Genomic DNA, 25,151 nt, shown 5'->3' with positions numbered 1-25,151 from the left:
CTGAATGGAGTTTTTAGGTGGAAGTATATAGGACTAGTAATGTGGCAATGTTTTGGGAAGATACTGTTAACACTGGCATGACTGAGGTTACATTATCCAACACACAGCCTGCAAAACGGTCATTTTGAACAAGAAATCAAGCTCTCCTATTCGTTACTGTCTCACCTCTGTGCTCCAGACTAGCTGACACCTTCTCACCCACACAGTGGGGGGTTCCATTGTCTTCTAAATAGCCATTAACATCTCAATTGCACTCTGCGCAGTCAGTGAGCCCACATAATGTTGTTGTTGTAGGCAGGCACAAACATTATAAAATTAGGCTAACTTGTAATGGTAACTGCAGATTCTGTATGTAAAATCTTTATTTTAAAAAAAGCGTATAAAACAGCGCGATCTGTAGCGTCACACATTAAACTCTTCTGTGAAACATGGAGCCTATATGAACCACTGAAGCCACTGTCTAATTACGTGACTCCAGGGTTAGGGTTAGGGTTACATTACGTGATCTCCATTGTGCAAAACACATGGATATCTCTTGACAAACCAATATTATATTATATAATATTCACATTATTGTCTGAGCGTAAAGCTCTCATTCTATCAGCTGTTCACGCTGATGAGAAGCGTCTGTCCCTCTCATCTCCTTGTCAGCGTAACAAGTGAACACATCGCTATATGTTCCACAAATGTGCTCATTCCTGCGCTAAATATCTGATCTAAAAACATAAAACAATCGCTGCCTGACGAGCCATATGCTTGTAGATCACATCTGTTGGCACAGCATTTTAAAACAGCGCGATCCAGTAGCAAACACTCTGTACACTGCAGTGAAAGGGTTGCCAAATTTTGCGAGAAAAATAAGCAGTCAGGTCTATGAAAATGTTACTGCATGCATTGTGCCCTAAGAAAACAGTGAGGCATGAAACCATTGCATTGTAAATGGGGTTTATATCCGAGGCAAATTTGCAACCCCAGTCCCTGGTTAGACCTTTCTATATAAATATTTACCTAATAAAAATTATCTACAAAAGGACATGCATGAAGCTCTAATCTAAACAAGTATGAAAAGATATTTATATCTGCAAAGTAACTAGTAGCCTAACTAAAGGTTTCAAATAATTGTAGTGGAGTAAAAGTGCAAGATTTGCCTCTGAGTTGTAGTGGAGTAGAAAAGTATTACCATTATAATGTAATTATATATATCATTATAATAATAATAATAATAATAATAATAGAAAGATGCCCAAAGTCGCTTATAATAAGCAGACATGGCAACATAGAATAGTTGCGCAGCAGCGCGTCTGCTGTCTACGGGCCGCTCTGTGGGGGGTCTCGAGGTGTAAAGTGCTCTAGGGAGGGGGAGAGAGGGGGAGAGCGATCAATTTAGCCGAAATAAAACGGCTGGGATGGGATACATGGTATGTATTTCATATTTATAATGAGTTAAAAAAAAAAAAAAAAAAACGGAGATGGTTTGAAACATATATTTAGGAAAAGTCATGAAAGGGGAACTTTCTCAGAGCTTCCTGAGAGAAGTTAAGCCACTTTCAATTCTCAAAATCGGTCCCATTGATTGCTTAGTCACGGAAGTGTTAATAAACATTTTTATTGATTTTACACCTGATGTTCCTTCTCTTATTTGTCATGGATTTGAGCCAGCCATGACACTGGGGACACCCTGCCCCCCTGGATTCGCAATTTATCTGTGCCAGATTACATTATCTACCATATGTGTTTCTTCAAAACACACTAGGGTCATGTGATCAAGATGTATGAGTCAGACCCCATTCCAATTGGCTATGACTGGCTTCCAAAGGGCCCTGGGTAGGCAACCCGGCCTGGCGGGGACCTGTGCTCTGAGGAGCACACTTTTCTATTTCTAAACTGTTTTTGGGGAACCCGATTTATATAAAGGTAATTCATTCTATTCCTTGATACAAACATCATCAAGGTGGCGTAGTCGTACATTTATTACCATTAAAGGTAACTCCTTGGCACACCAGGTCACATACAGTAGGGATTGCATTACTAAGCATGGTGTAAATTAATTATTACTAATCACCAGCCTGCAACAAACTTTACAAGTTCAGCTTGTTAACAGAAAATAACAGCGGTTATATTCAACATGGCTCTTCAAATGTATGACTGTAATAATAACCTTGGCACTACCTACTTAACTAAGTTAGTTAAGCTCCTATTAACTAAAATAATAATGTATATATTTTATGAATATTTATTACATTTTCTTTGTAGAAACAATTTAATGGTACATTATACCATATTTTTTTCATTCAAATCATAGTGTTTTGCCACTGATTTGGGGGCCCACTTACAGTATCCTCACGGCCCACAGGTTGAGAACCACTGCTATAGTAATTATTACTGTATGCTTGACACAACTGTCCATGTCCAACTCACAGAACTACTGTAGCTGAACATCTGTATCTGTATTAATGAGGAATGGAACATTGTCTATGCACTCAGTACATTGATGTTTTATCATCACAAGGTGAACACAAATTCATTGCTTCCATTTTTAACACTGTGGTCAAAGGACCTTTCTGACTTAAAACAGTTTGTCAGTGTGCTTGTCTGGTTGTGTTGTAGCCTACATGATGTGCTTGCAGCTGTTTGTTTGTATTGTTTTCGTTCACAACTCCATATGGAACACAATTGCTTGTGAATCGTGCGTGCGTGTGTGTGTGTGTGTGTGTGTGTGTGTGTGTGTGTGTGTGTGTGTGTGTGTGTGTGTGTGTGTGTGTGTGTGTGTGTGTGTGGCGTTTGTGCATGTGTACTGTAAACATGTTTTAAGGCTGTCCCCTCATAGTCAAATCAATTAATCGGTCAGTTTGGTCTTACTTGACAAAGGCTTTGCCAGTTTTTTTGTGCCCCCCCCCCTGCACATCTCTTGTCAACTTGACATAACCCTTTCATTCTGCATTTCATAAATGTTCAATAGCTACAGAAGTGGACATTGTGAAATTACATTTGGAATGTTCAGTTCTCAACCTCAATATCCTGAAAAGTTTGTATACAGAAAACATCATACTACAGTATGCAAGCATATTCCTATGACTATTAGACGACAATTCCAGTCGAGGACAGCCCTACTATGTTCAAACATTCCTGTCAGTATTATTTAGCAAACATTTTTTTGTAACATTCTGTGCCATAGATAGTTGAGAATAGAATATTTTTGTTACATAACATAGTTCTACTGATTTATGTTCTGAAAATGTTTATATTGTGTTCTTTTCACCTTAATATGAGTATACTGTAACTCAGTCTCCTGGTGTTGTCGCTAAAAAGATTGTTCTGGTCTTCTGTCTAATAAATGCTGGTCTTCTGTCTAATAAATGCTATTGACAAAAAAATCTGGCTGTGCTGCATCTAGTTACGGTTATTTAAAGTCCCTGTAAAGCAGTAATAGTTTGTCAAACCACAGAATAATGTGGAAAACAAATTTGATTTGGTAAAAGAAATCATGAAAAAGCAAGTGCATAAGGAGCACCTTATGAGCATGCTGAGGAGGTATTGGCACTTGAAAACCATCATGTGATTTGCATTGAAGACGTCTAAGATTAAGTACAAATGTATTTATCTTTGTAATGGGTTTACAAAATAGTAAATAGTGGATATGTGAGTTGGAACCAGATTGTTATGACAAACCTGACAATTAAAAGTGATTGACGAAGTAATGAACACAAGAAACAACAAATGATTTTGTTGCAGCCTTTATTGAATACAATGGGTCATATTTTATGACATTTTATAGTGACTTGAATTGGAGAACTTATTCAGCAGCATCTTTTCCCTGAAAGAATAGGAATATACATTTAGACATTCAACATTGATCTTTGGTTAAATCTTAGTTAAAGATAATCATCTTTATAGACCTTCATATTGTACATGTATTTACCTTGGTGTCGCGACTTTTAGCTCTCATCTTGTTGACCTGGGATTCAGCGATGTCAGCACGCTCTTCAGCCTCCTCCAGCTCATGCTGAACCTTTCTGCACTTGGACAGGTGAGTGTTGGCTGCTTCCTCCTACAATATGATAGAGATGGTTCAAAGCCTCAATATTTGAAAAGAGCAGCTTGCAATTATAGTCCATTTTGCCTGAAACACACTGCCTGCGTCTGCAGCACGTGTTCATTGTTGTGGAACAGGTTGCCTTTCCTTTAGCACATGTGTTACAGTAAAAGGTCAGAGCTTCCACAGCCTCTCCGCGGTGCGGATGCCATACAAGCACAGCAATCTAGAGATTCCATGTGCCGCTCGTGGAAAGCAGCGGGATGGACACTGAACAAGCTCTGCTGTTGGTCATATTCAAATAATACCAGCCTTATTTTTTATATAACTGATTCCTATTATGTCTTAGTTACACTATGACAATGGCACTATGCTCATGGCCAAGTGAAAATTCATCAATATGTATATTTGTCTTACCGCTTCTTCAGCCTGCCTCTTGTAGCCCTTCACCTTCATCTGCAGTTTGTCTACCAGATCCTGAAGCCTGCCAAGATTCTTCTTGTCCTCTTCAGTCTAAAGTCAGAGTGAATTCATAACATTATTTGTATGTTCATGCAATCTATTCATTTAGTCAGAGGCATGATGGTCATTGAAGTGAACATGATATACAGTACCTGGTATGTCAGCTCCTTTACTCTCCTCTCGTACTTGCGGACACCTTTAATAGCATCTGCTCCACCTCTCTGCGCACCTTCAACCTCTGCCTCCAGCTCACGCACCTTCACAGTTGAATTATACATTATGAGGTTATTTCTTCTTATATCATTGTCTATGACTATAGTGTTGAATTAAACTACATCTTACCCTGCCCTCCAGTTTCTGGAGCTGCTTCTTGCCTCCCTTCATAGCCAGGTTCTCAGCCTCATCTAGACGGTGCTGCAGGTCCTTGACTGTGACCTCCAGGTTCTTCTTCATCCTCTCCAGGTGAGAGCTAGTGTCCTGCTCCTTCTTCAGCTCCTCGGCCATCATGGCAGCCTGGAAAGTCATGTTTGTATTGTATTGGATGTTTATATCAAGCACGACATTAGGATATCTAATAGATAAGGGTAGGGCATCCTAACTTACATCAGTGATTGCTTTCTTGGCCTTCTCCTCTGCATTCCTTGCTTCTTGAACGCTGTCGTCCACTTCACCTTGGACCTGGATCAGGTCAGCCTCAAGCTTCTTCTTGGTGTTCAAAAGGCTTGTGTTCTACAATAAAGATTCAGTTGAACAATGTAAGTAAGCATGATGTAAAAAATATTTTATTCTGAAAATTGAAGTTTTTACACACCATTTTACGACTTACGTACCTGAGAGTGCAACAGTCCACCGCGCTCACTAGCATCTACCAGTTCTTGCTCAGCCACTTTGCGGCCTCTCTCTGTCTGTTCCAGAGCCACTCTCAGCTCCTCAATCTCAGCAACCATGAGGCCATTCCTACGCTCCACCATGGAAGCTTGCTCCTTCATATCTTCTTGGGCTCTGAGAGCATCATCAAGGTGCAGTTGGGCATCCTAAAATAAATCACATTTGAAGTGGTGAGGAGAAACATCAGAATGTGACTAATTTCTTTCAGAGCAGCTCCACTGTTTGAATATGTGTCTGTCTACTAACTACTACTGTATGTTTTGCACCTTAAGCTGTCCCTGGACGTTCCTCAGCTGCTTCTGGGCCTCAGCAGCCTGGCGGTTGGCGTGACTCAGCTGAACCTCCATCTCGTTCAGGTCTCCCTCCATCTTCTTCTTGATCCTCAGGGCATCGTTTCTGCTCCTGACCTCAGAGTCCAGAGTGCTCTGCATGGAGTCAATCACCCTCTGGCTGTTCCTCTTGATCTGCTCCATCTCCTCATCCTTCTCTGCCAGCTTCCTGTCAACCTCACCCTTGATCTGGTTGAGCTCCAGCTGCACACGAAGAATCTTGGACTCCTCATGCTCCAGAGTACCCTAAAATGTAACACAGGATCAAAATGTAAGATCAATACTGCTACAATGTTTGAATATAAAACTTATTGAAAGAAATTCAATAAGAAATTAAATATTGGAGCGTAAAATATTGTAGCAAATAGCACAGAGCCCTGAGCTGGGATCAAACCTTGATCACACACTCATCAGTCCAACATGCTACACTACGACCTGTTTGAGTCGAAGCGCATCCTTGTGCTTAATGTTCCACAAACCTCTTACAAGGAGAGGCATCCCACCTCTGACACCAATGTAACGAATGGCGCAACGTCTTGAGCTGGGATCAAACCCAGACTGCCAACTCACCAGTCCGGCACCAACAGGCAATGCTAAGAGAGCTAGCTCGCTCAGAACTACTTCTGTGTGGGTTCTACACTATAGACAATTGCATTCTTCTGCAGTTTTACCTCGGCTTCCTCCAGGGCTGTCTGGATCTCTGACTTCTCTGTCTCCACTTGTTTCTTGGACTTCTCCAGCTCATGGATGTTCTTTCCAGTCTCACCAATCTGTTCAGTCAGGTCTGAGATCTCCTCTGCAGTTGATTGAACATAATGAAAAAAATTCAGTCAGCAAGTATTTTGTATTTGCATTTGAATAAAGTTTGTGTAGCCTATATCCACAATTAATCTTGAACATTTAAATAATTTTAAAAACAAAATGGTGACCTTTTGACCCATTAACAACACCAGCTTTTGTCTCAAAAGAAATATGCACAAAATGTTGAAGAAACATTTTAAACAGTTGTAAAAAGAATGTAGAGAAAGACTCACGTTGCAGGTTCTTATTCTCACGCTTCATGGTCTCCAGGTGGTCCAGAGACTCCTCGTAGGAGTTCTTCAACTTAAACATCTCAGTGCTGAGAGAACGAGCCTCTTTCTGAGCTCCTTCCAGTTCTGCCTGTCCCTCTTCAAACTTCTGCTTCCATTCTGCCAAGACCTGCAAAGCATTTGTAATGAAATGTGTCATTTACCCCACTTTAAGGAGGCAAGGATTATTTTTGTTTTAAACTAATGAATGTCAAAGCACCTTATCAAAGTTCCTCTGTTTCTTGTCAAGGTTGGCAGCCAAACCATTGGCCCTCTCTACATCAATCATGAGGTCTTCCACTTCACCCTGGAGTCTCTGTTTGGTCTTCTCCAGAGAGGCACACTTGGAATTCACAGCCTCAATTTGCTCCTCAGCTTCCTGAAGACGCTGGGCTAGCTTCTTCCTGTTGATCAGTGTTGAATGGAATCAAATTATTATGGGCAATATTTTGCAGTTAGTGGTACCTGACAGTGTAAAACATTGTATCTCAAAGTGATTTCTGGGGGGGGGGGGTCCAGGGGGGGGAGGCATGCGTTAATCCGACAGACCTTTTCTCCGACTATGTGGCATCCGCGTGCGGTTAGGGTTAGGGTGCGGGTTTGGTTCGGGTTTACTGTTTAATGTCGGAGCACTGCGCTGTCGGAGGAATGCGCTGTCGGACTAACGTATTGCACCCCCAGGGGGTCCCCAACAAAAATAGTTAATGTAGTATAAAGGTCATTTCAACCACTTTATCCATTGATGCGTTGGCTATTTAAAAATAGCAGATCTACAAGCTCACTGCGTGTCACTTTGTTCTATGCTAAAAGCTTGTACATCTGCTATTTTCTGCTATTTTGTTTTTGAAAAATATCGAAAACGTTTGTAAAATTTTGAATCATTTTGAATTTGTTTTAACATAAATCTTATCTTCTGGGGGTCCCTGGCACAAAACCTTTGCAGAGGGTGGTCCACGGCCAATTACATATACATTTTGGGGTCCTTGACACCAAAAGGTTTGAGGAACACTGGTTTAAAACACTGATCACTTACTTAGCTTCCTCCAGCTCCTCAGTGCGTTGGACAGCATCAGTCTCATACTTGCTCCTCCACTGACACACCTCAGCGTTGGCCTTGGACATTCCACGCTGCAGCTCCGCCTTGGCCTCCTGCTCCTCCTCAAACTGCTCCCTCAGAAGGTCACAGTCATGGCGAGCTGATTGCACAGCATGAGCAAGGGCATTCTTTGCCTGTCAAAACGAAATTACCAAAATAATGTCAGCTGAATGAAATTACCAAAAATATAAAACTAGGCATAAAAAAAAGGTTAAAGAAAAACTGTTCCTTACCTTAACCTCCTCTTCAACAACTCTCTTCAACTCCTCAATCTGCTGGGTGAAGGCCTGCTTGCCTCTGGTGAGCTGAGAGACCAGAGCTTCTTTCTCTTCCAGTTGACGTCCAAACTCACCTAGTTAGAAATTGTAATATTCGTTTCAAACATTTCAAACATCAAAGTCCAGAGATAACTGCTGATCAAAGCATTATCTCTAATCATGGTCAATTTGCTCAAGTACCATCAACAAACCATGTAGACAAAGTAGACTTTAAGATGAACATTTACCGTTCTCTGTCAACAGTCTTGCTCTCTGAGCTCCAACATCATTGATCTGGCGAACGTTCTCATCACTCTTGGCCTTGATTTCACTAAGCTGGTCCTCAAGGGTGCGGCACATCTTCTCAAGATTTCCCTATAAATGAACATTGGACGTATTCAATCATGGTTTGTTTTCTGATTGGTTCATTGCTTTGATTTGAAAAGTAAAGCCACTCGATGCAGTCTATCATTCAGCCCTCCTGTTTATAACTGAAGATGGTTTCCTTACTCATCATCACTGGGTTGGCCATCATTAGCTACTAGGAGAGAACAGCACTGCACTGTTTTTATCCACAAAGCCTTATTTAACTACTTAAACCCCATATGGTTGAGAGGAGTCCCTCAGGACTAGTGTCTTTTCTGTTTTCTGTTATTTTTGATTGATTGATTGAATATCTTTACTCAATTCATAGACATATATAATGGCACCAAAGTTCAAATATCAATACAAAAAAAAACTGAAAAAGATAACACTTTGTACAACAAAAAATAAAAAAGGGGGAAAAAATTAAATAAAAAGCTACAGTATACATGTATGTACAATAACAGGGGGGGGGGGGGTCGTCTGTCTAGAAGGAAAATAGTACTACCTCCCTTTTTGGCCTCCTAGAAAGGTGAATTTTCATGGCTGTTTGTTAACGGTCCCTCTAGTTTTGTGACTATGGGTGTCGTTGGGAAAGCTTTCGCTGAAAATAGCTGAACGCCAAGCTCACAACACGGATGTTGGGGTTTAAGTGGTTAAGAAATTGCCTAATTATCTTAGCGTATTAACATTTAGAGTTTGCAATCACCAATCAACTAGATAACTTGGTTTTAAACATTCCCAGTGTTAAATCTGAGCTGGGTAAGACTGCCTTTCTATGCCAGACGCATGGGCACTCGATCGCTTTAAACAGTTTGTGAAAAATACTCTGAGATCTGCACTTGCATTCTTTGAATATCTGAAATGTCTGTTATCTTGTAATTTATTTTGTTTACTGTTATGCTATGTTTACTGTAATCAGGGAAAAGAGAGCTTGCTCTCAATTGACCTTTCTGATTATATAAAGGCGAAATGAATATGAAAAAATTAAAAAGTGTTATCTGAAGAATTATATTACACAAATGCATTCCATCATACCTTAGCCTTAGCAACAGCCTCCATGTTGCTGGACAGGTCATCGATCTCCATCTTGTATTCGCTCTTCTCCTTCTCCAGTTTCTGCTTGACTCTCTGGAGGTTGTCGATCTGTTCACCCAGTTCAGCAACGCTGTCAGCCTGTTTCTTACGGAGAGCAGAGGCAGTCGCTTCATGCTGCAGGGTGGACTCTTCAAGGTCACGACGCAGCTTCTGGAACTCAGCCTCACGCTTCTTGTTCATCTCTATCTGAGCAGCGGTGGCTCCTCCAGCCTCCTCAAGCCTCTCACTGATCTCCTCAAGTTCCCTGGAGAGATCAGCCCTCTGCTTCTCAACCTTGGCACGAGCAGCACGCTCTGCCTCGATCTCCTCCTCCAGTTCTTCAATACGAGCCTTTCAAATGAATGTTGGTAGATTAACATCTGAAAGTAATAATTCACTCTTACTTATTATTAATGATTTTACAAAATATAAAAATACCTGGAGTTCTTTGATCTTCTTCTGTGACTGAGCCCCCAAAGATTGTTCATCCTCAATCTTACTCAGAAGCTGGCTTACTTCAAAGTCCTTCCTGTGGAATACAGTACATCATATTTTAGTGTCATTCTGCAGGTGGTTTCTCTCCATGATATTGCATATTGTTGGTCAACATTACTTCTTTATCTTCTCTTCAGACTGTTGCTTGTCATTTTCCAGGTCCATGATGGATTCCTGGGCCAGTTTCAGATCACCCTCCAGCTTTCTCTTGGTTCTCTCCAGGTCCATGCGGAGCTTCTTCTCTTGCTCCAGAGAACCCTCCAGCTGCACAATGATAAAGGATTTGTTCATCATCATTCAGTGAAACAATAAACATGTTCCAAACATCCGATTCACTTTGGTAAAACTCACATCGTCAACTTGCTGCTCCAGCTTGGTCTTGGCCTTGGTCAGAGTGTTGACTTTGTCTTCCTCTGCCTGCAGGTCATCCAGGGTCTGCTGATGTGCCTCTTGGAGGGCCTTCTTCTCCTTGGTCAGCTTAGCAAGTCCCTCATCCTGAGAGGCCATCTCCTCGGTCAGATTCTTCACCTAAATAAGCAGAACAGAATTTGTTGTCATGGAATAGATCAATATTGCACTTGGTCTCTGTCGGGTGGAAACCTCATGTGTCCAAAACAGTCACTTGTCAGGATTCACACCCAAAAATAGCAAGAGTAGCAGAGTTTGTAGATTTTTTTGATGTGTGATGCTATAGTATGATCAATTAGGGCATTCATTTACAAAAAAATAAAATACATATATAATTTAATATGGATATAGGAGGTTTCAGCCCGACAGCAATGACTACTAACTCGATAAAACCCCAGAGAGTGTATAATCTATACCTTGTTTTCAGTGGCGTGTTTCTCCTTCTCCACTTTGGCCAAGGTGAGCTCCAGGTCATCAATGTCCTTCTTGAGCTCAGAGCATTCATCCTCCAGCTTCCTCTTCTTGGCGGTCAGTTCAGCATTGATCTCCTCCTCGTCCTCCAGTCTCTCAGTCGTCTCTTTGAGCTTTGCCTCCAACTGGATCTTACTTTTAATAAGACCCTCACATCTCTCCTCAGCATCATTCAATGCTTCATCTCCCTTGTGGTCAATGAAAAAGAAAAAAACACAAAAGCATGTCAGCATTTGTTATGGTCAAGACGTACTTTTGCATTTGCTTGTTGGGGTCACAGACTCTTAGGAGCATAGTGTTAGAAAGCACAGCTTTGTGATCTGAGGGAGGGAATTGTACCATGTCCAGTGTAGCCTACTTACTGATGCTGATGACAGCAGGAGGTTATTTTTCTCCTGTATCAGAGCCACCATCTTCTCCTCTAGATCCTTCTTCTTGGCCAGGGCAGCAGCCAGGTCAGTCGTCATCTTTTCGTAGTTCTCCTTCATGTTGGCCAGTTCCTTCTCAGTCTCAGCGCTCTGCAGAAGAGGCTTGATCTTGAAGTACAGCGTCATCCATGGCCAGTTTTTCACATTGCAGAATGAGCGAAGGTTGAACTGGATGGTGAAAACGGCCTCTCTGTGGAAAAACGGTTGAAGTGTGTCATGATTGTGGACGGTGATGGAAGAAGTATTAGTTTTATTATAGTGATTTGACACTATAACAAAATTGTATTGAACAGTAAGTGTACTTACAAATGATACTAAATATTGAATAAATTATGTTTTTAAAGTACCTCTGAGCCATCATCTTAACAAAATTCTTCCTCATGAGGTAAGCTCGTGCGAGAGCTTGAGTCATGGTGACCAGAGCGAACAGCTTTTCATCTCGCATCTCCTCCAGCGTACCCAGCAGACCAGCTTTGAAGAACACCTGAACACAATTTTACAAACACTGTAACTAAACCTCTGTAAAATCAACTTTTAATCCTCTCTCGATAATGTTAAACCAGGTTCACAATGTGTTTACCTTGGTGTGTCCAAACTTGTACTCATCAACGGGAACGTCAATGGACCCAAGCAGCTTCTCAGAAGCTTTCTTGTTGTCCATGAACGCGCCGTCGGGACATGCACTGGCATTCAGTACTTTGTACCTGTTTAGCAGAAGTTCATGGTCATTTTGTGTGCCTCCTGTTAATAGGTTTGGAACTAAAAAATGCTGGAAAAAGGGATTGAATACCTCTGCTTGAAGTCAGCATAGGGGATTCTGCTGGGGAAGCCCTTTCTACAGATTCTGATGCCCTCCAGCACACCGTTACACCTCAGTTGGTGGATAACCAGGAAGTTCTCCATCAGGCCTGTAAAGATGTTGCTCCATTATTATTATTAGGACAGAATAGTTACACACTGGCCAAGGTTGTATTAAATGACCACCTCTGAATCATTGTTTACATTTTTATTTTCTGTGTTTACCTGGAGTCTTGGACTCGTTGGGAATGAGGCAGCGCACAAAGTGAGGATGAGTGCTCCTCAAGTTGGTCATCAGCACCCCCAAGTTCGCCTATTGAGACATAAAAGAGCCAAGTAGGCTTATTATTAGTAAAAGGTCATACAATATTGTGCTTTTTCCTCCACTACAATTATTTGAACACTTTAGATACTTGTTACTTTACAGCTTAGATTGTTCTAAAACATACATTAACCACTGATTTAAACTTTAGCTATTCAAATATGGCTGATCTACAAGCACACAACTTATGATACAGAAATTGTTTAATTCCAACATGAAAAGCCTACTTCTTACATGGATATAATGTTGATAATAATAATGCTTCATTCTTACAGGAATATAATATTGATAATAATGAATACATATTCTTACCCTGAAAGCACTAGACACAGTCTGCATGGAACCACCCTTCTTCTTGCCTCCCTTCTTTGTGTTATCTGTTTATATTTTTTAGAATCATCAAATCAAAGTTTATTTATATAGCATATTTTCAATGACCAAGGTTGAACCAAATTGCTTCACAAGAACAAATTAAAAAACAGTCAAACAGAGCAAAAGAAACGGCCATATCTCTCTTCTAGATCTCCGTTCCTCCTGCTTTATGACAAAACAAGCATCATTGAAGCGGCCATAGCTCTTGAATGGAGGATCGCGACCGGACAATTTGTTTCCCCCTCTACGACAACCCTGTGCATGTAGCGTCCCCATCTCCATGAGGATGCTGGTCACAGACAATATTCCATGATTTTTCAAAAGTACAGTAAAATGTTTTTGCTGGCAGCAGTGGCACACTATTACACTATTGATCTGGCAGTCAAAGAGTTAAAAGGCTGTTTCGGTGCTGTGGCCTGTTCTAAAACCTGACTGAAAGGTGTTGTGGATGCCGTGAGTGATTAAAAAAGATTGAAGCTTGAGATATACTACCTTTTCGAGAACCTTGACTAAAAATGGGAGCTGTGAGATGGGCCTAGAATTAGAAAGAGCGGAAAGGTCTAGATTCTTCTTTTTTAATAACGGCTGCACCACAGTATGCTTAAACCCTGTAGAACCTGAACTATGAAGGAAAGGTCAGAAAATTCCAAAATTTTGAAAAGGGACACTTTATTGGGTCTTAAAACATTTTTGATTTTTTTTTTTGATTTTTTTTAACATCCCTTTGTATCATTTATTTGTTGTATCATATTTGATACAAGAGGTATTAAAAGGGGTATTTCAAGTCGGTTTTAACATTACAAAAAAAAAAAAACATTTCTTTTAGACCTGTAGTATCAAATATGATACAAACACTTTTGACATCATAAAAAACAAACTCAAATGCTAAATGTTGAGAGCTCATAAGTGCATTCAAGTTATCCAACACTTACTTCAAAATATTAGTAAAGATATACTAGGAAAACTTACCAGAACTGCTTAAAAAATAATTGTTTGTTAGTAGTGCATCAACCTCTCCTGTTTAGTTGATGGCAGCCATTTTGGATCAGACCACCTGAGGCTCTGTAACTACCTGCAGTGCTAATGGTATGGTCCAGGGGGAAGTGGGGATGTGTCAGATATGATACAACAGGTTCTTGGTCCAAGTATTGATTAAACTGATTTATTAAAAAAACAGTGTAATGTGTGTATCATATATGATACGTTTGGTGACATAGGGTTAAAAGAAGAAGGGACGGGTCCAGAGCTGAGACAAGTATTCATGGGGAGTAAAACACTGGTGCCAACAGAGATTAATAAACATACCTTCAGGCTCAGGTGGGGGATAGAACACAGACAGCAGTTTAACTGAAGACTTTTGGAACAGCTGAATGACAGAGTCGTTAAGGGGATCCTTATTCTTCTCAAGCCATCCTGTGATGCTGTAGTAGATAGATAGATAGATAGATAGATAGATAGATAGATAGATAGATAGATAGATAGATAGATAGATAGATAGATAGATAGATAGATTTTTATCATAGTGTCCAGCACCACAAGATGCCCAGCCTGCACAGGCTTATAAGACATTCACAAAATGTACATACGCCAAGATACACCACAAACAGAATAAAGCAGAATAAAGCAGAACAAACAAGCCCAAAAGTCGCTTATAAAAAGCTTATAATAAGCCGACATGGCAACAAAGTGGTTGAAAGCCAAAGTAACTCAATGAAGACGTTCGCTTGTTGTTACCATGGTTGTGGATTGTTTACAGTCACTGCATCGCAACAGTGGTGAGTGACATTGTTTATAAGAAAACTAACATCAGGAAAATAACAATTATTTGGTGCGGTTGGTGCGGATCTATAAATAGGATGATATAATTACCGCGGGTGGATGACGGATGGATAATGAATTTGTTAACGGGGATTCGGGTGACAAAAAAACCCATCCCCGCATCTCTAGCGCATATCCCCCCACGGGTATGAACTAGTTACATATTATTCTCGTAAGCCTCTCTTCTGGTAGTTGGGTAAGGCGGTTCCAAAGTCTGATCATTTCACATCTCTGCCTTGTCAGGCAGATTTCCTGTGTCACCTTCAATGGCCAACTTAGTGGTAGGCCTATGTGCACCCCGAGAAAACACCTCAAAGCTCTACTGTGAATATTTTTACATTCGGTGGCCTCCTCAAAACCCAACACACCTGCTGCATAAAATAAAATGGAGGAAACCATAGAGTCGTAAAGCTTGGTAAATGTAGCAAAACCTAAGTCAGGGCACACTTTAATTTTACTTAGTATGGCACATAATGCTCTACCTGTAGTCCACCGTTCCAGCGTAGTGAACCAGGGAGAAGTGGGCCTCACCCTTGCCTTTGGCAGGCTTGGGCTTCTCAAAGGCCTTATTCTTTCCAAGATGTGTGCCATGCAACTTGTCGTTGAAAGTTTTGTCTGAAGCTTTTGGGAACATGCACTCCTCTTCAAGGATGGAGAAGATGCCCAAGGGCTTTGTAAAGAAGACAAAAGAGACAAACACCATAAACAAAAACAATATTAACATCATGATAATATATAATTATATAATATAATAATATGCCTTCTCAATGAGCTCAATGCAGACAGCCAAGTCCATGATAATATATAATAAATAATATATTAATATTATACAATAATAATTGTGTACCTTCTCAATGAGCTCAATGCAGACAGCCAGGTCCATGCCGAAGTCAATGAGATCCCAGGGAATCCCTTCTTTTTTGTACTCTTCTTGTTCCAGAACAAACATGGTGTGGTTGAAAAACTGTTGCAGTTTCTCATTGGTGAAGTTGATGCACAGCTGCTCCAGGGTGTTGAACTGTGGGTGGATATCATTAGATCATTAGCCTGCAGTCTCTTAAAGTCTTTGTGACAAAAATAATGATTATCCCACTTAAAACAAGTCCATGCCACTTACATCAAAGATTTCAAAACCAGCGATGTCCAGCACACCAATGTAGTGGTTTCTCTGCTGCTTGGTGTCCAGCATCTCGTTGATCCTAATGACCATCCACAAGAACTCCTTCTCATAGATGGACTTGGCCAAGGCACCGACTGAGTTCATTACCTAAGGGAATAGGAACGTTAGTAGGGGTATGAATTACACAATTTACAATTCAGAATTCGGGCATTTAGCAGACGTTCTTAATCCAGAGCGATTTACAGTAAGCAAGGAAAACACGAGGTAATACATCAAATGCATATCAATAATAATCTAGGATCATAAATAAACCAAGTACCTATCATCGGTCTAAACAGTAAAATCAACCAAAAAAACACACACTATAGGATGCTTGGTCTACAAATGAACCTGGCATCTATCTACATAACATGCTATCTAAATTACATTTAAGCCTTTGCATAAGCCTGAAAGGTCTTCAAGGCTAGGTCAAGGACAGACTAGGGTGGAGTCTGAAGAAGTGAGTCTTCAGATTACGGCGGAAGATTGGGAGTGAGTCTGCCGTTCTGCAGTAACTGCAATGGGGAGTTTGTTCCACAGTTTCAAAGCCAGAAGGGAGAAGAGTCTGTCCCGGGTGTTTTAGGGAAGGTTCTGACAGCTTCCCTGTGTTAGCTGAGTGAGCGGGAGGGTTTGTATTTTTGCATACAAAATGTGTAGTGTTTTTACTTTTTTTTTTTTTACAGGTCTAATAATACTGCTAAAATAATATGTCAGAGGTGCATGGAACTGCACATGTTTCCGCAGAGTGGTATATTTGTATGCTCTTCATATATGAAATAAATACATAGAAATTAATTTGAATAATGTTGGAGGATCATTTTTGATTCATTTAAGACAGTCTGGACACAACTCAAAAATATATTAGAGTTCTTATGCTATGCTGTGTTGAGAATATAAGGTGTGTATGAAATCAGAACATGGAAATAATGTAACTTACTCACCTGTGGCACAGTTTGTCCCTTAGTGACATACTCGTTTCCGACTTTCACTCTGGGGTAGCAATATGCCTTAAGCATCTCTGCTGAGTTTACACCCAACAGGTAGCCAATCTTGTCAGCCTCTGAAATGTTCATACAATTTGCAATTTACATTTTAGGCATTTAGCAGATGCTCTTAATCCAGAGAGCAATTTACAGTAAGCAAGGTAGACACAAGGTTATACGTCAAACGCATAGTGATAGTAATCTAGGATCATATGAAAACCAATAATCATCAGTCTAAACAGTATAATACATATGTTTTTTTCTTTTAACCCAGTGCCAATTGCCTAAACTGTAATCCTGGGCACTACTCTCCCTCTGCCAGCCTGGGGAGAGCCCCGAACTGAGCTCATGCTTCCTCCAATGCATGAAGAGTGAGCATGTCGCTTCCTATCACCTGACAGGGGGGAGTTTCCCCAGTAGGACGTAGCGTGTGGAAGGAACACGTTATTCCAACCTTATTCCTTTCCCCTCCATCAGGCCCCGACTGACCAGGGGGAGGCAGTATAGAAAACAGGACTACCGCATGTTTTTTTTTAGGGGACACAGGGAGAACATGCAAACTCCACACAGAAAGGCCCTTTTGAGAACCCCACTTAGGGAACGGGCACTGATGATGCGGAGGAGAGAACACGCCCCCAGCGCCCGCAGCGTCCCCGTAGGAATCGAACCCAGGACATTCTGGCTGTGAGGCGACAGCACTACCGACTGCGCCACCGTGCCAACGTAAACATTATAATTGAAAAAAAGTAAAATAATGGATTTATATTGAAAATATATGTCAATATAAATTAAGCTTAGTTCAATATAAGTATATACAATACTTGTGACAAAGTATGCATTATTTTCATTCCTTAGTTGAAGATGCAGCTCACCCTCCGTGATAATGATAATACAAAAAAATGTAAAATAAATAAATAACAATAATAAAGATCAGCTCACCCTCCGTGCCGTCAGGTTCTGCCTGTTCTTCACGCTGCTTCTGTTTGAACTTCATGACTCCATGATGCATCACTGCACCGGTGAGCTTGTAGATTAACTGCTTTTCCTCACCGTTGAAGCCCAGGACGTCAATAGCATCCTGATGTATTCAAAAGATTGAGATTAAACATTAGATTAACAAACATAATTTAAAACTATGTACAACTCAACAGTTAACAATCCAACATACAGTATAAGTGTATACATTGTATCTGCTCATTTCTAAAGTGACAATTTAGGACTTTTAAGACATAAAATAAATAATTTCAAATAAAACAAATAAGACCGTTACTGTGTCCAAAGTAATCAAGAAACTATACTATGCAAATTGTCAAACATTGGCCAAATTGTCGAATAATATCTAAGAAAGAGGTAAAGAATGTGAAAACATGTACTGTAGATCGGCTATTTTCACAATATGCATCTGTGGAACCGAGTCAAACTAGATGTAATGCCTCAACTGCTACAATTCCAAAGTACTTTCAACCACTGCTCTATAAAATACATTTAGCAGAGCAACTGACTGCAGTGCACAGTGAGTATTAGAAAGATTAAAATATGTTCACTAACATCAGTAGCGTCCAGCTCCTCCTTGTCATTAATGCTGGCCACAGTGATCACACCCATGCTGATCAATGGGAAGTCGTAGGGGTTGGCGGAGATCAGACACATTTCTTAAAAAGGATTAAAAAAAACATGAATATGTGTTTTTATTCATTCATTTATGTACCTGTACTCACAGCATCAACAGTAATTCCACTTACCAATAATCTCAGGTTTGTGGTTGGTCATCATCTGGAAAAAGATGTGGTAACCTCTCTCTGCAGAAAGCTGGTAGGTCACTCTAGACTTCTCCAGCAGATCTATATGGGTTGTATATAACTCATCATAATAATAATAATAATAATAATAACATTTATATGGGTTGTACATAACTCATAACAATAAAATAATAATAATAATAACTCTTATATGGGTTGTACACAACTCAAAAAGTAATCCTCAAATTAACGCATACTGTATATAATTTATAATCTGTGAACTTCATACTTACATGTCTCAATATCAGCACTGGCCAGTTTACCCGTTGTGCCGAAATGGATTCTGATGAATTTACCCTGTTTGATATAGCAACATCTGTTTCATCCCTCTAACATTGTGGAATCATTGCAGGTTTTCTCATAAAATGTCATTATTTATACTTACAAAGCGAGAGGAGTTGTCATTCCTAATAGTCTTGGCATTACCATAGGACTCCAGCAAGGGATTGGCTGCAATAATCTGATCCTCCAGTGACCCCTAGAATATTTTAGACATCGCCATATTTAAAATTTGGTCAGAATTATTTTTAATTGCATTTCTATATTGTATATAAATGCTTCACGTTCAAAAATCATGTTTTTGTTAATGTTAAAAACCTGTACATATACCTTGATTTTACCGCTATCGGCCGCACATTTTTCTCCACCAGAACTAGCTGTTGCAAAGTACTGGATGACACGCTTGGTGTTCACAGTCTTTCCAGCACCGGATTCTCCACTGGTTATAAATGCATACATTCAGAGAAATGCAGTTAGTGAACTTGCGTACAATGTTCTTTTTTAATGCCCATTAGATGGGAAACTTACGTGATCAGCACAGACTGGTTCTCTTTATCTGTAAAATGTAAAGCAAACATTTAGTCATGGATACAGCACAAAACCACTTTACACCATTAGAATTATATATATATATTTTTTACATTGTTCTCCTGACTAGTACGTACCCATCAGCATGAACTGATAAGCGTTGTCAGACACAGAGAAGATGTGGGGTGGAGCCTCAATACGCTTCTTGCCTCTGTAGGCATTTACAACCTCCTGGTCGTACACTGGGAGCCACTTGTAGGGGTTCACAGTTGCACAAAACAAGCCAGAGTAGGTCTGAAGGGGATAAGAGAGAGAACATTAACAACGGATCACTAGAGCTGGGATTAGTCACAACTTGCAAGTGGCATCAACTAATGAGCAAGTTAACTTCAGAACCATGAGTTTGTTTGAATGTGTTATTCTATGGATTTCACTCGATGATATAACTTGTACTCTGTATTTTTCTTTCTTTGCTATCGACAGGTGCAATACTGTACTGTTCTCATCATGTAGAAAACCTTACATAGATCATCCATGCTGCATAACGCTCTTTGAGGTTATACAGGACAGTGGCTTCAGTGAGGTGGGTCATCATGGCCATGTCCTCAATTTTGTCATACTTGGGAGGGTTCATAGGGGTGACATCATCCTCCTTTACAGTTCTTTCCTATAAATAAAAACACAACTTTAGAATGTCTTGCGATTACAGTTGTACTGTGTCACTATTTGATTTTAGATCCACCTCTACCTACGTACCTCCTTTGTTTCGAGTATTTCCAACGTGACTTTGCCAGCGTCCTTGCTTATGATTTTACACTTGACATACAGCTCCTTAGCATCGACCACATATGCTGCAGATTTGGCATCAAATGGCGCACTTTGAGACTCCATTCTCTCCTTTTCTGGCTTACGGAGGTAAATGGCGGCCTTGCCATACTGCTCCATCTCTGCGTCCGTACTCATGGTGGCGGCTTTCTGTAGACAGACAAATAGATGGTGTTGATGCCTTTGCTGACTTGAGATCTGAGCAGATAATTGTAGGACTATTCTTATGGTTATAGCTTAGTGTAGCTCAGAAAATTATGAACACTCACTTTTCCCCTCTACCAGCAGCAGTGAAACCTTGAGTGCAACCCTTAAGTATGGAAAAAAAACACATCATTTTGAGGACATTAACATGAGTGGAATGATTCAATACAATTTATAATCATGATTAAATACAATAAAAATTAGATTATATGAATCCTAATGTTGTTCCTCATCTGAAAAGAGTGATCCATTACAATATTATTACATGCAATGAAATGGAATGATACTTGCACATTCAGTTATTTGTGTTTGTTTGTTTGTTATTTGCTTATTCCTAATTTCACCAAGTTATTTTTTGTCATTACAGTTTTCTTCTTCTTTTTTTTAGTCAAAGCAATGCTAGATTATTATTTTTTCTCTAAAACACTTTAATTCCATTGTAGGAATTAAGGTTACATTCAGAGGTGGGTAGACTAGCCAAAACTGTACTCAAGTAAAACAAATATTGCTACTTTAGAATAATAATAATAATAACTCTAGTAGATGTAAAAGTACATGCAATGCAAAATATTATTTAAATAATAACATAATTGAAATGTCTAAATAGAAATTAATAAACAAAAGCAAATTCCAATCTGGCCTAAACCATATAATTGTAAAAAGAATACACAATCAATCATTTCAATCTGTACAATAAAACATCAATTATGCTGTCCACTCATTCTTCTGTGTGTGTATATGTGGTACTACAGTATGTACGGAGTCATGTTAACAATGAATAGCTAACATGACTAATAGAGTTTTATGACTATGAATAGCTAACATCTCTAAAACATTTTTATGACTATGAATACCTAACATCTCTAACACATTTATATGACTATGAAGGACAGATGAAGTCTCACTCACCACCAAATGAAACTCTGAACTCCTCTGCGGTGGGTCTGTGCCAACCGTCTGGGCAGGCTTATATTGGGTGTTAAGTGCTTGCTATGCAGAAAGTAAAAGTAGTAATGGCCTTTAAAGATCCTTTAAAGGCTGTTCCAATAGCATCCTTATAGCCAAATCATTCCCTTGATACTTGATAGTGCTTCTTGGATACGTGGTTTACGTCCATGCCATACCATGAACATACCATAGCCACTGCAGAGGCTATGGTATAAAAATAGCATGATAAGCAGGGTGATGGGGTGCTGGGTTTGGACATCACAGCATGTCTTGCCAGCAGCCAGATACATTATTTTATCATTCAGTGAGGAAAGTAAATAAATAAATGTACTCAAATACTGTACTTGAGTATAATTTTGAGGAAGTTGTCATTTCACTTGAGTATTTAACCCTGGAATAAGTATTCACAACTTTTACTTAAGCAAAAGCATCAATACCACAATGTAAAAATACTCTGTTACATGCAAAAGTCCGGTAATCAAAATTTACTGGAGTAAAAGTACAAAAGTATTGGCTTTAAAACACACCTTAAGTACCAAAAGTAAAATTACGCAGATTGTCCCATTTCACAAGTTTCGAAATGTTTAAAAAATCTTTGAAAATAGCAGATCTACAAGCCCACAACGGTCGCTTTGCAACACGTTGTGAGCTTGTGTATCGGCTATTTTCACATAGCCGACATATACATGAGGATGAAGTGGTTAATTTATGTTTTGTAAAGAATAATCTAAATCTACAAAGTAACAAACTAAATCTGTCAAATAATAGTAGTAAAAGTACAATATTTGCCTCTGAGATGTAGTGCAGTAGAAGTATAAAGTATAGAAAATTGGAAATACTCCACTAAAGTAAAAGTACCTATTAACATTGTGCTTACTTGAGTAAATATAATTAGTTACTTTACACCACTGGTATTTCCATTGTATGCTTCATACTTCCACGGCACTTATAGTCATAGTTTTAATGAGAGTTTTAATTTAACATTTAATATGACCTCAAAATGTACTATACTATGTATTCTGCTCTATTGTCCTCTTTCCCCCAGCAGCCAACAGCTGTGGAGTGCCCAGCAGCTGTGAAGTGTTTTGTGTCTGTAACACTTAAAGGAGTAGTTCACCCCAAAAAAATATTATTTTCTATCAATCCCATGAAGCATTGAATTCATGGAGTTTTTTTTTGTTTGTCTTATTCCTAAGAGAATAATTTGATGACCGGCGGTCTCTCCGGTAGGAGACTCAAATAGTCTCCTTTCAGTCTCCTACCGGTATACATTAGCATCTTTCTGCGGTAATCACACAGTTCATAGCGTTAACAGGGGAATTAGGTTCAAACGTCAATCATTTAAGTATGCAAATTTGTATCGCATCGCGGTTAGAATATCAACAAACCGTATAATGCTTTCTCACCGTTCTCAAAGGGAGACGGAATGGAAGATATATATGTAGTAATAATAAGGGACACAAGATAAGAAATTAGAAAAGTGAATACAGAATGTGGAAATACGATTTAATATTTTTTTATTAATGAATAATATTACAAACAATCACAGCCTTTGAACCAATGACTGTAAATAAGGACAGTAAGAGTTTTAAAAGTTATGTAAAGTGTCATGAATGAAAGACGCATCTTCAAAGTTATGTTCCATTATTTTTATACCATTTGGAGTTTTTGCAGCCTCTCACCCTCAAGCACTTACCAGCTGAGGTCACTTAATGTACTGTAAGTCAGTGAGGGTGCAGGGCAGAGATTGAAATTGGGCCAGTTGTACTTTTACGCCACAACATATGCCATTCCATGATAGCATATCATTCTGAATGATATGCTAACATCCATAAAGAGGCAACACAAATCCTCACTTCCCAACCGTCCAACCAACTGATCACTATACCACCCATCACCCTACAAACCCTACACACTGCCCACTGACACTATACTGCCCAAATCCACCTCACAAACCACTCACCACTACGTAAACCCACTGCCCACTACCACCCACCACCCCACAAACCCACTACCACCCACCACCCCACAAACCCAACCCCTGACTACCCACTACCCAGCACTCCACAAACTAAACCCACTACCTACAAACTTGGCATCATAGGCAGTAGGAGAGTCCTTCCCTCATGACATCCTCAGTGGTTATTAGGGGTTATTTCACTTTAAAACTCTTCTGGGGTAATTTTAACATCTATTCTGACCTTTGTGTGCACCCCAGACAGTTTTTAAGTTTCTTGATTCAATATTTCAATACAGAGTTCAATTAGAGTTTCTAATGGCATTTGACGTTTCAATGGGTTGTTATACAGAGGGAAGGGGAAGTGTCTGATATCATTATTATCAAATATCTAATCATTATATAATATAATAGAGACTAGTCATTTGGGTATGATAAAATATACAGAAAGAGTGAGAGAGAGGTTTACTCACCTCAATGTGCCTTTTACAGCCAATCAGACCACCATGGGCAATAGAAAACTCGCTATTGGACACAGTATCATCATTTTTACTCAGATGAGACACAAATAAAGCTTTGAATAATCTGATGTAAAGTGGGTTTTATATTACTTTTTTATTCTTTCTCTCAGACCAGAGGCTTACTAGACGCCCACCCTTCCCACAGCCAAACAAATAAATCAATTTATCCAGATTGACAGTTCAGTAACGAATGAGAACCAAGGTGGGATGTCTTGATTGATTGAATACTTTGCAGAAGAGATCAACGCTGGAGCAACAAGGACATTTTAAGCCTTTTATTATTTAGGTGCAAGTATACGAGTGATTACTATTATACTTGCACCTAAATAATAAAGGGCTTAAAATGTCTGTGTGACTCCAGCATTGATCTCTTCTGCATCTGTTGTCCCTGCCCCATGTGACGCACCGGACTGGACGTTTAAGGCTGAGGCGCACCGGTAGAATCCCTTTTGGTCAGAACAGCACAAGATACAGTCAGACATTAAGGCTAAAAGGATAACACAAAAAGGTCCAGGGGAATTGTTTCCATTGGGGTCCCATGTATCACACAGTTGAAGGCAACAGACATTTGGTTTCATAAAGGGCCATATCAGTCCTAGCCATTAGCACAGATTCCACTTCTCTTCGAAAGCTTTTGTGTATGTGTGTGTGCAGTGTGTAAAACTTTTTACGTAATACATTGCCTTTCAAGGAGTTACTTTCTATTAATTTACTTTGTACGGTAGATCTCAGAAAATCTGGTAACACTTCCTATGAAGCCCATGTCTATAATGCATTATAATCTGCTAATAACAATTATATTGTATGTATATTTATAGTTAATTAACATTAATTTAAACTATTGTTTGTGATATGAGTACATGATTATAACGAGGCAATGAATCGACATATTCATTTTTCATATTTATATTCAGGTTGAATCGGCGTCAGTGCAAATAAAATCCTCAACCTGTACGAATGGAGGCATTACCCAGAATGCCCAGAAAAGGTATTGTTGTGTGCTCGCTGCAGCAGCAGGGAACACACTCATGTCCTCCAAACTATTTATAGTATCTTCCCAAAACATTGCCACATTACTAGTCCTATATATGTCCACCTAGAAACTCCATTCAGACTGTAAACAATTCAGCTTATTGTGGAATCTTGCGCTTCATGTCATTTTGATATGTTTTGTAGTTTTTGAAATGTTTAACTTTAAACACCCAATAAAAAATCAATGTTATTTTCATCTGAAAACTCTTTTTTCTTTTTGAGGTTGAGG

The 25,151-nt window shown here is 39.5% G+C and overlaps 1 protein-coding gene across 1 annotated transcript; it reads right to left on the bottom strand.

Moving 5' to 3' along the window:
* Nucleotides 1-3,698: 3,698 nt before the first annotated feature.
* Nucleotides 3,699-20,398, bottom strand: LOC311049906 (myosin heavy chain, fast skeletal muscle-like; the record flags this gene model as incomplete). The annotated part of the gene is made up of 40 exons (XM_084063826.1): nt 3,699-3,814; nt 3,920-4,048; nt 4,451-4,546; nt 4,648-4,752; nt 4,838-5,008; nt 5,099-5,224; nt 5,326-5,529; nt 5,650-5,958; nt 6,384-6,508; nt 6,747-6,912; nt 7,003-7,186; nt 7,816-8,012; nt 8,112-8,230; nt 8,384-8,510; nt 9,537-9,926; nt 10,014-10,104; nt 10,189-10,334; nt 10,422-10,598; nt 10,895-11,137; nt 11,312-11,567; nt 11,725-11,861; nt 11,958-12,081; nt 12,168-12,285; nt 12,401-12,488; nt 12,810-12,874; nt 14,175-14,290; nt 15,170-15,357; nt 15,535-15,705; nt 15,805-15,954; nt 16,788-16,906; nt 17,769-17,907; nt 18,378-18,481; nt 18,572-18,670; nt 18,862-18,925; nt 19,014-19,106; nt 19,238-19,346; nt 19,436-19,463; nt 19,573-19,729; nt 19,959-20,102; nt 20,192-20,398. 40 exons carry the CDS (start codon nt 20,396-20,398, stop codon nt 3,794-3,796), a joined length of 5,802 nt encoding a protein of 1,933 aa, XP_083919952.1. The 3' UTR covers nt 3,699-3,793.
* Nucleotides 20,399-25,151: the final 4,753 nt, after the last annotated feature.

This window comes from Gymnoscopelus microlampas, assembly GCF_963454915.1.
Source record: "Gymnoscopelus microlampas genome assembly, chromosome: 8".
NCBI classification, from domain to species: domain Eukaryota; kingdom Metazoa; phylum Chordata; class Actinopteri; order Myctophiformes; family Myctophidae; genus Gymnoscopelus; species Gymnoscopelus microlampas.
Note: the sequence above shows the minus strand (reverse complement) of the source record. Positions and strands in the feature narration are given on the sequence as shown.